A 17,941-nucleotide genomic window follows, 5' to 3' on the forward strand; every position below is an offset into this window, starting at 1 on the left:
AGGAACATAAAATTACAGACTTTCCTTGGACGTTAGAGATCATCAAGTCCCAACCTGATAAAGGAAGGCGTGTTATGTATCTGTGGCGAAGAGCTGAAAATAGAATCCATGCTTCCTAATTTGTAGACCTCCTGTACCAGCAATTCTCAAACTTTCTGGTCTCAGAACTCTGTTACATTCTTAAATGTTATACAGACTCCAAAAAACTTTTGTTCATGTGGGTTATATCTTAGAAATTAAAACTGAGAAAATACAGAAATATTTATTAATTGTAAAATAACAATAATAAACTCATTGCATATTAATATAAAAAAATTTTAATGAAAAATAACTTTTTTAGAAAAGAACAGAAGAGTGGTATTTTGTATTTTTGCAAATCTATTTAATGTCAGGTATAGTACAAGACAGCTGTAATCTTATATCTCCTTTACTCAGTTAGTTGCAATATGGAATCCGAAACTACATCAGTCAACTTTTTTTACTGTTGTATTAAAAAGAAATTGGTGTGTCTTGACACTTTGAATGGTCTTTAACCCATGTATGATTTTGTAACATCATTCATTAGTCATTTAGAAAATACTGGTTGGTTGAATTATATAAATTTTCCACATATTAACTTATTTTACAATTAACTCAACAATAAGTTTGTTAATATCACTCTTCAGTCTCATCAGACTTTGTGTTAGAAGCTGTTAAACTCATAGTGAGGCAGATACAAATTTTCCAAAATTCCAGTTTTTGTTTGAAAGCTCAAATTTTATTATTGACAATGAATACTGTCAGTTGTCTTCCTTGAAGTGACAGACCCCATTGCTCATTTTCAAGAAAATATCTCCCAAATAAGCAAGTCTGAATAACTAGTTTGTCAGTCATTCTTTCAAGTAAATGAAAAAAGTGTACAATTTGGCTTGTAAGTCAACATAGTTGCAAAGTGCTTTATCTTGAGACAATCATTTATAGTATTTTGCATATTTCCCATATTTCATAGAATATTAAAAAGGCACATACTCAAAGGTCAAGATTTAATAACTTTAATAATTTTTACTACTTCATTAAGGATATTCTTACTTAAAACTGACAGTTTTTTTTTTAAACTGCCAGTTTGTCACTGTGAAGAGTACGGTGACTACTAGTTCAGTTAGGTGTTCCTGATGAGGGGCAACAGTTTTACCTATCATTGTTTTTGCATTATCAGTACAAGGAAAATAACACATGATGATGATGATGATGATGATGATAGTTTTGACTTCTTAGATCTCATGAAAGGGTCCACAGACCACACTTTCAAAACTGTAGTGTACTGTACTGGAGCACTGAAGATTATGGCTCCAAGATGGATTTTCAGGCCTTTTCTATTCTTTTTTCCATCCTCATTTACCTCATTTTTTAAAATTTTCATTACATATTCCCTACTATTCTTGAGGTTTCTTTTCAAAGATAAAAGTGTGCCATTCAGTTGATTTTTTAAACCTTAGAGCGTTTTGAATTTCAGCCTAGTATTAGGATTTAAATTATCTTTTTTATGGTGTTGGTAATCTTTTTTTGCATTTGCTATACAACATTGGGTAGGATTGATAGGAGGAGAACTAAAGGACTGAAAAATTAAGAAAGAAATGATAATAACACCAGAATATGGTTTGAAATGTTGTTTGGTGATCTTTTTCTCTTAATTGATCACCAGTTGGGTTTACAATTAAAAACATCTTATATTTGAGACTTGTGATAAAACTGGTCAAGGGTTTAGATTCAGCTTTCGTAGGTAGTACAAGTTAAGAACGTAAAAATTATTTTGGGTTGCCACAGGACAAAATTATGGAAATGACAAGCAGATAGAGATGTGAAATTGGAGCTTAGAAAAAAGACGGCAAGGTTAGGTTTGTAGGTATCAGAGAAAAATACACAGAACTGATTGATGAAGCCACAAAAAATGATTTTTTTCAGAGTATTAATAGTGGGCTGTGAATGGCTACAACAATTTTGTGCTCTATCTTAGCTTATGAACACAAGTATATCTTTTCATTGGTGGTGTTAGTTGGGTCAAGTAACTCTTGTAAATATGTTTTCTTGTGACAAAACTCTCTAGAGTCGGACAGTTTCCCAATCTTGTGAGAATTTTTAGAGGAACTATTCTTTTCGAGCCATAGACTAGAATTCTATACTTTAGGGTTTAATGCTGGGGTACTATCATATAGAGTCTTTATCTAGTCCTAGGTTTTAAATTAGTAAACCCCAAACTATATTTGTATTATAGGCTGTCTATTTGTTCTAAATATCTTACTTGTGAAAGTTAAATACTTTGTATTTTCTCTACTTTTCCAGGCAGAAGAAGTGGAGACATATTTGGAAAATCTTAAGGAAAAAAAAGCCTTGTCTGGGAAATACCAAACATCATCAAAATTGTTTCAGAACTGCAGTGAACTCTTTAAGACACAGGTAAGGTTTGATAGTAGTTGGAGGGAAATAGAAGAGGTAAAAAATGTAATGCTTGTATTTTTGGTGTTATCAACTTCCTATTCCCCAATTCTTTCTTCTGACAGAAATAAGTTAGAAGCATGTTCTGATAGGTGCATAGCCAACCACTTAATATTCATCTCATCAAAGATAGGATGTGCTTTTTTGGGGTATAAAAAGTAAATCCCCCAATTTTTAAATTGTAAATATACATAATATTTACCATTTTAACTGTATTTAAGTGTGTCATTCAGTGACATTAAGTATATTCCCATTGTTGTACAACTGTCACCGCTAGCCATCTCTAGAACTGTTTGATCATCTCGTAGTGACACTTCATAATCATTAAAGAGTAACACCCCCTCCTACACACACATGTCCCTGGTAAAAACTGTTCTTTCTTGTCTCCGTGAATTTGAGTATTCTAGATAGCTCATACAAGTAGAATCATACAATATTTGTTTGGCTTCTTTCACTTAGCAAAATGTTTTCAAGGTTCATCCATATAGCATGTGTCAGAATTTCATTCATTTTTAAGGCTGAATAATACTCCATCGTTTTGCTTGTCTATTCATCCATTGATGAACATTCGAAACCCCCCATTTTAATTCTCTTGCCATATAATTGCTTTGGTTGTATTTTTAGTTCCCAGCAGGGTTTTATTCACTTGTTTGTGGTTAAATGGAAATCTTTCGTCTGTCAATGTTATAATGTGTTTTGCTTTAACCATTTCTGTGGATTTTGAGCTACACTTTATTTTTACATATCTTTAATTTTAGTTTTATATTTCTTTCATAGAGCTTTTCTGGGGATTTTGTACATCGATTGCCTCTTTTAGGAGAAAAACAGGAGGTAATTCTTTTCCTTGTTAAATATTTCTGAGACTAAAGTAAAAATTTGAATTAATTTTCTTTTCTTTTTTTTTAATGTTTAAAGGCTAAGGAGAATGGAACAAATCTTACCTTTACTGGAGAAAAAATTGTAAGTGTAGTTGGGAATTTGGGGCATTGAACACATATTTTAGTTTTCTTATGTTCATGTATTTTGAATTATCCTGGTGTGCCAGCATTTAAAAAGAAACTTAAGAATGGAAGCTATACACCAAATGTTAATAATGGCTGTCCCTGAATGATATATATTATTGAGTTACTTTTATTTTCTTCTTTGTGTTTTCTGTATTTTCCATATTTGCTACAATCATTCTATATTTTTGTAATTATCACACCATAAATATGTTCACTGGAAAATGAAAAGCCAAGGTGAGAGGTAGAAGCATTTATTTGAAATCTAGAACTGCAATTCTCAGAAGCATTTATTTGAAATCTAGAATTGCAATTCTCAGAAGCACTGATTCACGCAAAAATCCAAATAGTGTTCTGATTAGGAGGTGATGGCAAGGGATATTTATGAGAAAGGGAAGGGGGGAAATTAATGTGAATAGAAGGAAGGAATTTCTACTGATGTTAATAAATCAAGAAAGGAATTTCTATAGGTGCAAATAAGCTAAGTTATTCTCTAGCTATTACATGATGGTGCTAATTCTAAAGAATGTTGTTAATTTTCAGTCTGGTAGTTTAGCTGTCTGCTTTTCTGTTAGCTTTGCAAACAGTTGTTTAGAATACAGTGTTGTTTTGGCCCATTCCTGAGATTTGAGGAGTAAGATGTGCAAGGCAATTCCTCTGGGGTGATGGCTCCAAATCCATTTTGAAGTGGCTCCAGTTTTGTTATTTTTCACTAATATTACTTGTAAATAGGAAGAAACTTTTAAGAAAGAGCCTTAAATTCCATCTAAAATTATTTCGTGATAGAATATAACTAAGAGATTTTGGAAAATTGAAATCAAGTTGAAGACTATAAATATGCCTTAAATTTTCATAGTTCACGCTGTAATTCACAATAATTAAAACTTTGCCCATTAAAAATATAGAGAAAATAAGCCATGTTGGATCATGGTTTTTATAAAACTGATTGAAGTTTTTAATTTTACAACAACTTTATTAAGACAATATACATATCTCAAAATTTACCCTTTTAAAACAATCAGTGGTTTTTAGTATATTTACCAGTTGCTGCAACCACCAACTGTTATCTAATTCCAGAACATCTTCATCACCCCAAAAAGTAATGGCGTAGCCATTAGCAGTCATTTCTCATTCTATCCTTTCCCTAGCCCTGAGCAGCCACTATTCTTTCTTTCCTTATAGATTTGCCTGTTCTGTTCATTTCATGTAAATGGAATCATATAATTTGTGGCCTAATTTTTGGCTTCTTCCACATTTTAAAACTCTATCTTTACTTCCTTCTTGTGCAGAGCCTTAAGATCAGCCAGAGGTGAGTGATTAGGGCCTTCTCAGGTCTCTCTGGGGGCACGTGCACAGTCTCACACATACATGTACGGCCCTGGATGTACTTGTGGCCTTCTAGATTTCCTGGAATATTTAAGAGCTTGTCAAAACCCCTATGGACACCTCATTTCCAATTTTTCCTTTTAAGTTTTTGGCCAGCCTCTTGATAGCCCCACCTAGTAACATCACCTCGGGCAGCTATGATCTTTCACAATTGCTGAGTGTTTTTGAGAGTTCCATGAGTACAGTGTCTTTCCCATTGAATGAGTTCTGAGTCAGGTCATATAAAAGATAAGCCCTTGGGAATGGAGCTTTTCAGCACCTGCCAGATAGCCGTGGCGATTGGGCTTTAAGGGACCTTCTAGCTTGTTTTTTCCAGTGACTGCCAAACTGCTGTTTCTCACCCTGTTATATTTGGGAGTACTTTGTTTTCAAGGAGCTTGGAAGGGAATAAAAACGCCACGAGCTTGCTCTCCTTGCTGAGATTCAGCACATTTTCTTGAGGAAACACTTGTAGGATTGTTGTAAGTGTTTAGTTAATTTCTGGAGTTCCAAAAAAGTTAATTTTGATAGTTTTTACCCATATTCTTGTTGCTTTTATGGTTAAATGTATTTTCAGAGGTCCTTATTTTGCCTTTACTCTCCCTATCCCAACTATAGTTGTACAGAATTTTAACCTGAAAATGAGTTAGGTTTGGCAGACTTCATTTATTTTATTTTATTTTTAAAAAACAGAGCATTCATAGTTTTTTCTTATTGCTAATTTGTATAGATTTACTATAACAAATGAGAAAATATACATAAATGAAAAGAAAATCATCTATATTACTACCACACACTTAGACTACAAACATATTTCTCTTCTAGTCTTGTCTTTGTGACTATATTTAAAAATGGGAAGCTTACAATATGTATTATATTGCAACGTTTTTTGTTTAGCAATATAACATGGATATCTTTCCAGTTTAGTAAATATCATTACTAAATGCCTGCATAGTATTTTATTGTATGAATATACTGCAATTTGTTAACAAATTCTCTATTATTGGACATTCATGTTTCATTATCTTGCAATTTTAAGCAGTGCTTTAGTAAACATTTTTGTAGATATATTTGTTTTTAGCTCTTTAGTTTCTGGTTTCAAAACAATTTCATGTTGTGAACATTTTGCTTGTATAAATTAAAAGTAAAAATCTTTTGTAATTTCATTTTGTAGCAGTTTTGTGTCATTATACAGAACATGTGCATATTAACCCAAATGAGATATTTTATGTACTGCCATGTAGTTTTTTTCTTTCCACTTAAATTAGTACATTGAGCGCTACTTCACCTTTTTTATGGCTAGGTACTATTTCATTTTACCATGATTTTTATAATTAACTCCCAGTCGATGTGCATTGGATTGTTTCCAGATTTTTGCTATTATAGTTAGGTCACATTCATAATGTCTAGTTATATCTTTGTGCACATTTATAATATTTTCTTTAGCCTAAATTTCTAGAAGTGAAAATGCACAATTTTTAAGTTCTATTTTTATGTTTTGCCAAAGTGCTTTGGAGAAAAGTTGTAGCAATTTATGGTCCCAAGAAAGTAAGATTGGATTTCCCTCTTTTCTCACAGACAGTGCCTATTCTAATTTAAAGCATTTTATACAATCTGTCAGATTAAATTGTTGTAAATTGTATTTTTAAAAAATTGTTGTCTATGGCCATGCCACCCTGAACAAGCCCGATCCTGTCTGATCTCGGAAGCTAAGCAGGGTCGGGCCTGGTTAGTACTTGGATGGGAGACCACATAGGAAGACCAGGTGCTGTAGGTGTAAAAATAAAAAATAAGGGACGTACACTGACAAGGTCCTTGCAATCTATGAGGTCAACCAAGGGTCACCTTGCCTAAAAAAAAAAAAATTTTGTTGAAGCTGAACATTTATATGCATATTGGCTGTTTGTAATTATGCTTTATTTAGTGGTCTTCTGGCATAGCCTACTTTTCACTTCTATTCAAGGCTTGAGCCCTGTTCCTAGTGATTAAAGATGACTGAAAGATGACCTTGTGGAATATCAATAGTAATACTTAGAAATGTTTAGTCAGATTATAGTCAAAGAAGTCAAAGAATTATTGGTACCTTTGACGATTCTTTCTAAAAATTGGTTTTAAGGGAATACTTTATAATCCTATTTAAAAGATACTCACAAATTCAGTATCTCTACGCCTTTTTATAAGAGCTCGGATGAAACATGTTTTTTTAGAGGAAAGGTCCTCTCCTTGTCCCTTTCCCTAAGAAAAGATTTCTGGTTTGATTTAAACAATTATGAAATATATTTACCATTGTAGAGTTTTAAAATTAATAGTTTTCTTTTTTAGAGCAGTTTGAGTTTCACAACAAAACTAAGCAAAAAGCAGAGTTCCCACATACCCCTACACAAATGCACACTCAGACTCCCCTACCGTCGATAGTGCGTTATATTTGTAAATTGATGAACCAACATTGACACACCATTATCAACCAAAGTCCATGGTTTACATAAGGGTTAGTTCTTTGTGTTGTACATTGTTTGGGTTTTAATAAATGCACGATGACAGATATACACAATTACAATATACAGAATAGTTTCATTGCCCTAAATATCTCCTGTGCTCCACCTATTCATCCCTCCCTCCCCCCAAGCCTCTGGCAATCACTGATTTTTTTTTTTTAACGCTCTCCATAGTTTTGCATTTTCAGGAATATCATATTATGGAATCATCATATACTTTTCAGATTGACTTCTTTCCCTTAGTGATATGTATTTAAGGTTTTTCCATGCCTTCTTGTGGCATGATAGCTCATTTCTTTTTTGTGTCAAGTAAATTTTCCATTGTCTGGAAGTACTGCGGTTTATCTCTTCACCTATTGAAGGACACTTACTAAAGGAGCTAATAATAATACCTATCTGATAGGGTTACTGTGAGGATTAAATAATAAATGTTACATGCTTAACAGCGGCATGTGTATGATACTTTTACAGGGTCAAAATAGCTATAATTCCAGAGCCAAATGTAAACTGTCAAATCTTGGACAATGAGAATTAATCAATCCCTTTTGAAATTAGAGAGTTTTGAGATACATAAAATTAATAGCAGCACAGCTTATTACACCAAAGTTTTATTGGTTAATGAATAAGTAAGTTCAAGAAATGTTCAGTTAGTATGGGTAAGTAGAATATGATATACCTAGAACTTTGAAGCTGTAAAGTTTTCTCACAAACGGCTCCTAAATTTTGTCAGAAGCCAACAGATAGAGATAAATGAATGATTCTGCATGACATTTATATTCTTAAGTAGCTAAGATAACCTAATAAATATATAGCTGAAGAATCGCTTAATCTGCTTTGTTTGACGCTTTGGGTTTGTATCATGAAATATAATTTTTGAACTCTTATTTAGCCTTTTCTTGGGTTATAGGATAATTTAAACATTTGAGAAAAGCTAGGCTTCCACAGGAAAATGCACAAATGTGCAAAATCTATTATTTACTCTGAGTGGTTTCCTAGATCAGTGGAGCTTACCTAGAGGTCTCTGGATAGAAGTTCCTTTTAAGACAAAAAGGTAATAAATTTTAAGACTAAACAGCAGTGCCTCCTTTCACACACAGGGAAGAAGCCAGTCATTTTCTGTGTTCATCTTCTTTGTCTTTGTCATGTGTTTGTGAAGGTCCATAGTCCATCTAGCATGTATGACAACGAATCTTTTGAAGGCTTTTAGCTAGGGCTCTGTACAAGCTAACTGGCCTTGGAACAGATTCTTCCTAAGTAACCAGTTCTTTAAACGTGGGGGCTGTTACTCTACTTCCTTGACTTTGTGCGACAGTGACTCTTGCTTTCCACATAGGGTAGCCAAGATTAAATTTGATATAAATGTGAGACCTTGTCAGCAGAAATTCTGGTAGTCTTGGAAAGGGCATTGAGCAAAGAGAATTAGATTCGGGAAGTGGCGTTTATAATTTGCCAATGTCGTCATGGATGTTTTTTTTTTTTTGGTGATTTAAATAATCGTTGGGATGGCTATGGAAAATATAACCTAGTATCATAGCATGGCTTAGTTAAACAGATTCAGTTTAGTGATTTTAGTTGAGGTTTTCCTTGTAGAAAAGTAGGTAAGTTAAATGTGTGATTTTTGTGTATAACAAGATACAAAATGTCCTGCTTTTTAGTAATTCATAGTCTAACCTATTTTTTCGAATATACAATAGGCTTGTTTGTTTTGTTGTGCCTACTGTTTTAACAAATGAAAGTGAAGGACTCAACCATGTTTCTGGGTACATTCTGAAACAAAATTTTTATATCGTATTATTAACTTGTATTTTTAATTCTTAAGACCTGAAGATTTAATGCTTTTTTTTCTCCTTAGGCAATGCATGATCCATTGAAAACTTGGCAAGATGCACCATACATTTTTATTGTACATATTGGCATTTCATCCTTAAAGGAATCATCAAAAGAAAATTCACTAAGTAATCTTTTTACCAGTAAGTACATTTTTGTTTCTTTTTACCATTTATTTTATTTTCTAGTTGTATCATGCATGGTGGGTCATGTGTAATTACTTTAAGGGAGGGAATAATTAATTAAGAATGTTAAGTAGAAAAATTTAGGGAGAGAAATTAACATTTTGCTGTATCCAATATGTAGCAGTTTTAGATACTTCATATGTGCTTTCTTAATATATATGGTAGATTCTAGATGTCATTTTCCTTCATTTGATCCTCCTGCTTTTTAAATTTTTAATTAGTATCATGTTCTCAGTATTCTAAACTAGACTTCTCAAAGTTTAGTTACCAAGTCAAATCTGGAAATTTTTTAGTTAATCAGCTTTGGTAATTTTTTAGTGTCTCGATACATTTTTAAAATAATTTTTCATTTACAGTTCACATACAAAATTACATTATTACTGTGTTGTACACCCGAAACTAATGTAATTTTGTATGTCAACTGTCTCAATTTTTCTTGGTGTTCTCCTTTCCACTCTTGCTGCCCAGCTTATGGAGTGATCATCTCTAACCAGAAATTTTGTAGTAGCTTCCTAACTAGTCTTATTTCTTATAATTTTTGTTTTGTTTTGTTTCTTCCTTCTTCTTTTCAGTTTCATTTCATCCTCTCCTTTCTCAAATAGAATATTAAATAGAAACAATAATGGTGGCCATCTTTATCTAGCTCTTGACTATACTGGCAATATTGGCACATATCACCATTAAGCATGATGTTTACTGTGGATTTTTCAAAATAATCTGTATTTGGTTAAGGATGTTCCTTTCTATTCCTATTTTACTAAGTGTATTTTTCTTTTTAGTATTAAGAATGAATACTCAGTTTTATCAGATGCTTTGATTATATTGATTTAAATGATCATATAGATTTCCTCATTTAATCTGTTAATATAATGCGTTATATTAACTGGTTTTCTAATGTTAAACCATTCTTGAATTTCTGAGATGCTGTTATTTGGTCCTGATACACACACACACATGCACGCACACACAGCTGGGTTCTATTTTCCATAATTTTATTTAGAATTTTTTCGTCAATGTTCAATGTAAAATTAGCCTGTAATTTCCTTTGCTGTATATCTTTTATGAGTTTTGTCATCCAGGTTATTCTAGTTTCATACAATGAATTGGAAAATGTTCCCTGTTTTTATATTTTGTGGAACAGTTTTTACAAGGATCGGATTATTCGTTCTTTGAATATTTGATAGGACTCACTCATGGTAGTGTTTCTGCCTGTTCTTTTTCTCTCCTCTATGTATATTTTAAACAATTGATTCATTTTATTTAATAGTAAGTTAGTTTTAGTTTTTCTATTTTTCTTTGAATCACTTTTTTTTTTTGAGAAATGTTTAAGATTTCAGATCTATTGACATGAAGTCATTAATGGCATTTTACAAAAATCTGTATCTGTAGCCTTTTCATTCTTAGTGTTGCTTTTGTGCCTTGTTTTTTTTAAAACTTTTTAAATCTTTCTAGAATTTTATTTTACTGTATTTGTATCCCAGTGAACCAGCTTTCGGTTTTGGTAATTTTCCTAACTTTTTCTTTATTGTCTATTTCATTTATTTTTTATTTTTCTCATTTCTTTTATTTGACTTGATTTTAAACTTTTGTTTTTTGTGAATTCTTCTGTTGAATGTTTAATTCCTAATCCAGAATGGGTCATCTGCTCCATAGTACTATGGGATATAGCAGATCTAGGCCAATCGGCAGGTAACCCAAGACTTAACGCGTATCCTCCTTTATCTCTAGGCCCATAGCTTTTTAATGAGTCATAGTCTCAAGGAGCAGTTGCCAACTTTAATTTTCTTTGAAAAGGTTGGAGGAAAAGCCCTGTTCCACTCCACTTTAGCCTCTTCATGCATTGCATTTGCTTCTGGTTTCCCTTTTTCTTAGAATCCTATTAGTTTCTGTGATTCTCACAGGAACTGCACTCCCAACTATCGTATCCTGTTTTGGGGCCCAGAGTCCAACATGGCTATAGATTCAAGCCTCATGCACTATTCCGATTATATTCAGTTTTGATATTTAGAGATGTTTACCTTGTTTTTGAGTATCCTTTTTGTTTTCTTTATTGTTTTATCCGTCTTTTGTGTGGAGCTAAGAAGAAGGTACTTTCAAGTATAGACTAAACTGCACATGAAAACTCTAGAATTTTCTCTTTTCTCTCAGTTTTATTATTTTTCTTCCCTTCATTAAATTCTTTGAAGTCTCCCTATTGCATGTAAAATGTCCACAGTCTGCAGCAACGCATCTAAAACCTACAGCTTGTCCCAGTTTACCTTTTGCTGCCTTCTGTCAAAACGTTATGATATGGTACGATATACAGTATTAGGCTATGTGTTCTTTAAATATATCATGTAATTTTACACCTGTCTTTGTTATTCCTTCTGCCCAGATGGCTTTTTACTCTTTTCCTGGAAAGTACATACAGTTCCTTCTGGGTCTGACTCAACTCCCTCTTCCTTCTAGATAGTAATTTACTAAGATGACAGAAAACATCTTACACATCTTATCATCTCTTATGTTTTCCATAGTGTGTGTCGCATAGTTAAGTGCTCAGTTATATTTTAGCATACAGCAGGGGTTAGCCAACTTTTTCTTAAAGGATCAGATAGTAAATGTTCTCTATCTTACAACTACCTAACTCTGTCATTGTGTGAATGCAGCTGTAGACAATACGTAAGTGAGTGAATGTGGCTATTTTCTAGTAAAACTTTATTTATAAGAAGTAGATAACCGGATTTGATACATGTGCTGTATTTTGCTGACCTCCAGCATAGAGTAAGCAAAGAATATGATACATATTCAGTAATTGTTTTGTTTTTTAATTAAATTAAGAAGATATAGATTTAACAAACAGTTTGCTGTGAAATTTTTATGATTGCTATTATGGGATGTTCCTTTTCATAAAAGTGTTAGACCTGATTTACTTTTAATAATGGCATATCCTTTTTGCCTGATAAAAATTAGTAGATTTCTATTGAATAGGCAGTTATTAATCTATCTCTGGAGATAGAAATTCCTTCTCAGATAAATCAGTTTTACTTATTAACCGTACCTAAAATTTATCCAAATAGTTTTATTCATTACAATTTAAAAATAGTCATAGGTTTGCTTCAGTAAGGCAAATCTATATTTCAGATTTTTGTTACTGTCACTTGTTCTGCTTCATTAAACCCCTTGTTATTAAGCACCTTCTAAAATGATACATTAATGTAGCAAAGTCACATAAAATTGAAGTAGATAAATAAAAAGGTAATGGGGAAAATAAAGGTAAGGAGAGAGAAGACAAAGAGGGCATCAAAATGAAGGAGTGAAGTCCTGTACTTTTCAGAGCATGTTAGTGAGGTGTTGTAAGAAAAAATACATATGAAATGTTTGGAATTTAGATGAAGTGGGGAGGTTCCAGTTGGGCAGCTCACGAAAGGCTTTGTAGAGGAAATACATTCAATCTAGTCTTTAAAGGGTGTGAGTATGAGAACAGGACTTTAAGATACTGATGGTACAGAGGCATGGACACAGCATAAGCCATGAGAACCCTTCATGAATTTCAAAGTACTCTACAAAGATAATGTTCACCATGATTGAAATGGTTAAAAGTAAATGATCCACTGGAATTGTCATTAATTTTATCAAACAAATATCAGACAATGTTTTTGTTTAATTTCTGCATCCTTTACATTAATTTTGAGTACTATGTTTTGGCAGTGACTGTTGAAGTGAAGGGTCCCTATGAATACCTCACACTTGAAGAATATCCATTGATGATTGTAAGTGAAGTTATATTCTTTAATTTCAGCATTAAATGAGTTTAGCTTGAAAGATTATTCATATTTTTTGGCAATATATTTAGAGTTGTTCCTGAACAGTTCAGAAAGTATTGCTTTTATTTCTGTACTTACTTTTTACTATAATAAGACCTTGGGAGTGTCAGTGAACTCCTTCGTGCCTCATTTTCTTATTTGTAAAATGAAAAGGTTGATGACTTGTGGAATTTTACAGTTGGAAAGTACCTCAAAGATTGTATCACATCTCATATCCTCTCTAGGATCCAAAACAGGGCACTTCTTACAACCCTATAATTTCTGATCCCACTTAAAGTAACTAAATGATGAGCTTCATCCTTTTCAGAGAGAAAGAGAGAGAGTGTGTGTGTGTCTCTCTATGGGAATATCTTTAGTGTATTTTCAGATTTCCTTTGTTTATGGTTTTTTTCCTTATTCCTTTTCCTTTTACAGTTTTCCCAGTTTGTCGTGTTTCATTGTCTTCAGATATGTTCTAACTCTGCCACACCCTTTTTCCTGTTCTGTGTTCTCTTTGTTTATATTCTTTTACATTATAAGTTGAAAAAGCTTATTTAATACAGATGAGCAGTCACTCTTGATGACAAGCCCTTAGTTAGTCTCCCTCTGCTCAAGAGGAGATAAGTTTTTCACTTCAGTATTAAATTCCAAAGAAATAAAATAATTATTTTTTAAATAGAAGGTATGACATGTATTTTTTATAGCTTGCTAAATGAGTATTTACTGATTCTAAATTGACTCTTGGCCTTAATTCTCTTATCTACTTTGATGACAGTTTTTCATGGTGATGTGTATTGTATATGTCCTCTTTGGTGTTCTGTGGCTGGCGTGGTCTGCCTGCTACTGGAGAGATCTCTTGAGAATTCAGTTTTGGATCGGTGCTGTCATCTTCTTGGGAATGCTTGAGAAAGCTGTCTTCTATGCAGAGTTTCAGAACATCCGATACAAAGGAGAATCTGGTATGTAACCAAAAATGTTTGTTTGCCACTTTGTAAGTGATTAATAGGTGAGATGCATGACAATTTTCCTAAGATCAGCAGTCATTAAATAGGTTTAACTTTTCAATTACTCAATTACTAGAATAACTTAATCATGGTTACTGTGATTGTGACTTTTGTTTTTAATCTCATAACTTGTGGGTTCAGTGATTTAAGAGTAATTTTATTGAAATATAGTCAAAAATTAACAACAGTAGTGGCCATTTTGGGAAAGATGATTACCATCATTGAATCTCAATTGTTGGTGATATTTCATTCATTCATTCATTCATTCATTCATTTATTACGATGACATTGGTTAACGAAATTCAATAAGTTTCAACTCTACATTTTAACAGTAAGGCATATATATGTTTACACTGTGTGTTCACCTTCCGTAGTTAGAATTCTTTCTGTCACCACATATTTGACCCCCTTTACCGCATCTACCACCCTCTTCCCCCTTCCCCGCTCCTCTCTGGTAACCACTAGTCTGTTGTCCATGACCATGAGTCTCTGTCCTGTTCATTTGTTGCTTTTAGGTTTATATCCCACATCATAGATCTTTAAGGCACCATTATTATATGCATCTAAGAGAGAAAGTAATACTGCTAATTTAATTGTAAGATGCCATTGATTGTAAGACGAACTTTGATTTCAAAGATGTTAAAATGGTGGGGAAAATAGAGAAATGCATTGAAGAATTGGTGAAATTCAGTAATACCAAGAAAATAGGAGAGTGCTTATGGTTTAGTAAGGTGAACAGTTAATGACACATTGTTTTGTAACTGAAGTTTTTTTTGGTAGCTTCAATTCTCATCATACCATTTAATTACTGATAATTATTGTTGCAAGATACACTAATGAGATCTTTCCCTGGTCTTTGAAAGGGCTTGAGAATAGTAGATGTGAACATGAATTGAAAATGGTGTATATGTGTTTTGTACTTTTCTATGTATAGCTGTGTTTCAGAGTTTTTAAAAATGGGGAGAATATTCCCTAGATGCTATAAACTGTCCAAGGTGGGTAAAGTATTCTCCTGAGTTTTTAGTGAAGTGGGAGATGCAGAGAGAAGATAAATTGAGCACACCCAGATTGCTGTTCACGTAGGTAAGATCATAAGTGAATATCAGCTTGTATACTTGTAAAACTTGAAGAAGTATTCTTTTATGATAGACATAATACCAATGCTTATTCTAAAGTGTTAGAGATCTACATTCCTGTTCTATAATTGCACCTTTCCTAAACCTAGGTTACAGCACCCTTTTCCCCCTTTTTTCTTTCTCATAGTCCAAGGCGCCTTGATCCTTGCGGAGCTGCTTTCAGCAGTTAAACGTTCACTGGCTCGAACCCTGGTCATCATAGTCAGTTTGGGATATGGCATAGTCAAGTAAGTATTAACTTCCTATATGTTATAGCAACTTAAAACACTGAGTAAATTGAAACGGTATTGCAGGTTTGCAGTATAGTAATTCTGAAAGAGTTCGTATAAGAAATAGTTTTGAAATAAAAGGTATCTGAAGTTTTTTGTTATGTAAACATAACCTACTATATAGTGCATGTCAAAATGCTGAACTTTTAGAGTAAACCTATAGAGATTTTACTCTTCCAAAATATTTTGCATATCAAATTTTTAATGGGAAGAGCACTCTTGTTACAACAGTGTGAAAATAAGCTTTTTTTCCCCCGCCATAGCCACAGCCAATGACATGGCTACGGCTTCTCTTCCCCCCTGAAAATATTTTTTTATTCAAAAAAATTTAATGAATGCCTTCTACAAGGCATTGTTCTAGGCCCTGAGTATACAGAAAAATAAACAGAAGACTTGGAGTTTACATTTGGAGGGGCACAGGCAAAAATAAGTGAGTAAATAATATGTCAGTGATTAAGACAGAGAGTAGAGAGACTTAGGCAGGAAGTGGAGCTTGTGATTAATAGGGTAGTCAAGGAAGTCTTTACTTAGTGACATTTAAGCAAAAATCTCAATTTGGTAAGGGAACTATATGTACACCCAGGGGAAGAAATGGTAAGATATGGTCAGATTCTATATATATTTTGAGGGTAGAGCCAGTGGACTTTGCTGATAGATCAAATGTGCAACGTGAAAGAGAAGAGAAATCAAGGATGATGCCATCTATTTTGATGTGAGCAAATAGAACGATGCAATTGACATTTACTGAGTTGAGGAATATCTTAGATAGAAGAAGTTTGGAGTTGGGGGCAAGATTAGGAATTCAGTTAGCTATCCAGAGAGAAGTAAGGGCAGAAACAGATTTGGGAGTCATCAAGATATAGATGTTATTTAATGCCATGAGACTGGCTATGATCACTGAGGAAGTGAATGTGTATAGAGAAGAGGTCAAAGGATTGAGCCCTTGAACATTTTCTATTATTTAGAAGTCAGTGAGATGAAGTAGAATTAGAGTAAAGGAATTGAGGAGTGAGCAGTGCTATGGGAAGCACACTTGAAAACTCTTTCAAGGAGGGAGTGATTAATTGTGTCAAAGAGGATTGAGAATTGATCATTAGATTTAACTACATGCAGGATATTAGTGACCTTAATAAGAATGGTTTTGGTGAAATGGCAGAACTTGGAGTGGGAGCTTGTTTGGAGTGAGTTCAAGCGAGAATAGTACAGGAATTAGAGCTAGCCAGGTATAGACAGTTATTTCAAGGAGTTTATTTTAAATGGGACTAAAAAAATGTGAGGTTTTCAACTTTTAAAATTTATTCATATAAATGAGTTTTACTTTAAATGAAACTGGAGGAATGAGGGTAAATTATATTTTTAAAATTTATTCATTTAACAAATACTTGAATACCTCCTATATGCCAAGATGTATTCTGGATTTCTAAGATAGAGCAGTGTGGGGAAAAAATTCCAGCCTGTATGGAGCTTTTCTAGTGTATAACAAAAAATATAAGAACAGATTGCTAAGAGTTAGGTCAATATGATTTAAAGTAGTGCTTCTCAAACTATAAAACACTAATGAATCAACTGGGGATCTTGTTAAAATGCAGATTCTGATTCAGTTACATTTTGAATATTAGGGATCTAAGACTTCCTCCTTCAAATAAGCTGCTCAAAAGATTTTTTAATATTTTGTTGGATTTTGAGCTTAATGTACCATTTATGAGCTTCATGTACCATTAATGAGCTTCAATAAGGTATTTGATTATGTTAAGGAATTGTTAAATTTTTTAGATTTGGTAATGATATTTTGGTTATGTTTTTAAAAAGTTATGTTTCAAAACATCGAAACACAAAAGATATAATGTCTAGGATTTGCTTTAAGATAATATGGGAAGTGGATGGATTGTGCATGGGTCAGGCTTGGCTATTGGCTATTAGGACTAGATGATGGGTATATAGGGCTTCATTATACTATTGAATGTGTTTTAGAATTCTCTATGATAAAAAGTTTTTTTAGAAAATGCAATAACCAGGGACCTGTTCTAGAGTTCTTGTCTTCAGTGTCTTGTTTTAATACCATATGTTCTTCTGAGTTTTTTTTTTTCCCTCTAGGTGAATTCACAAAGTAGATCTGGCTTATCTCTGTTAAGTTATTGGCCTGTATTAATCAACATGAGCTTGTCTCGGGGTTTGTGGCATTTGTACTCAACTATCTCTTTGCTTACTCTGTAGGCCTCGCCTTGGAGTGACTCTACACAAGGTTGTGGTAGCAGGAGCCCTTTATCTTTTGTTCTCTGGAATGGAAGGGGTCCTCAGAGTTACTGGGGTCAGTACCGCTTAAAATGAGTTTTTGTGGTCAAGTCAGATATATTGTTTTTGTTTTGAGAAAGTAAGCTTCTTTACTATTTCCTGTAAGTTGCCTT

The 17,941-nt window shown here is 33.2% G+C and overlaps 1 protein-coding gene and 1 non-coding gene across 6 annotated transcripts in view; both read left to right on the forward strand.

The window, feature by feature from the left end:
* Positions 1–17,941, forward strand: part of TMEM87A (transmembrane protein 87A) — a 36,131-nt gene that overhangs the window by 4,439 nt on the left and 13,751 nt on the right. For all 5 annotated transcript variants that reach the window (XM_039888414.1, XM_039888409.1, XM_039888411.1 and 2 more), the window contains exons 4-11: positions 2,320–2,433; positions 3,250–3,303; positions 3,388–3,432; positions 9,186–9,303; positions 13,033–13,094; positions 13,903–14,086; positions 15,395–15,494; positions 17,751–17,844. In XM_039888414.1, the coding sequence (XP_039744348.1) occupies positions 2,320–2,433; positions 3,250–3,303; positions 3,388–3,432; positions 9,186–9,303; positions 13,033–13,094; positions 13,903–14,086; positions 15,395–15,494; positions 17,751–17,844 (771 nt within the window). The remainder of the gene's footprint in view (positions 1–2,319; positions 2,434–3,249; positions 3,304–3,387; positions 3,433–9,185; positions 9,304–13,032; positions 13,095–13,902; positions 14,087–15,394; positions 15,495–17,750; positions 17,845–17,941) is intronic.
* On the forward strand, positions 6,497–6,615 carry LOC120581018 (5S ribosomal RNA). Its single transcript, XR_005647137.1, has one exon. It is a non-coding gene; the product is annotated as a 5S ribosomal RNA (ribosomal RNA).

The sequence above is a fragment of the Pteropus medius genome, unplaced genomic scaffold, assembly GCF_902729225.1.
Source record: "Pteropus medius unplaced genomic scaffold, Ma_sr-lr_union100, whole genome shotgun sequence".
In the NCBI taxonomy this organism is placed as follows: domain Eukaryota; kingdom Metazoa; phylum Chordata; class Mammalia; order Chiroptera; family Pteropodidae; genus Pteropus; species Pteropus medius.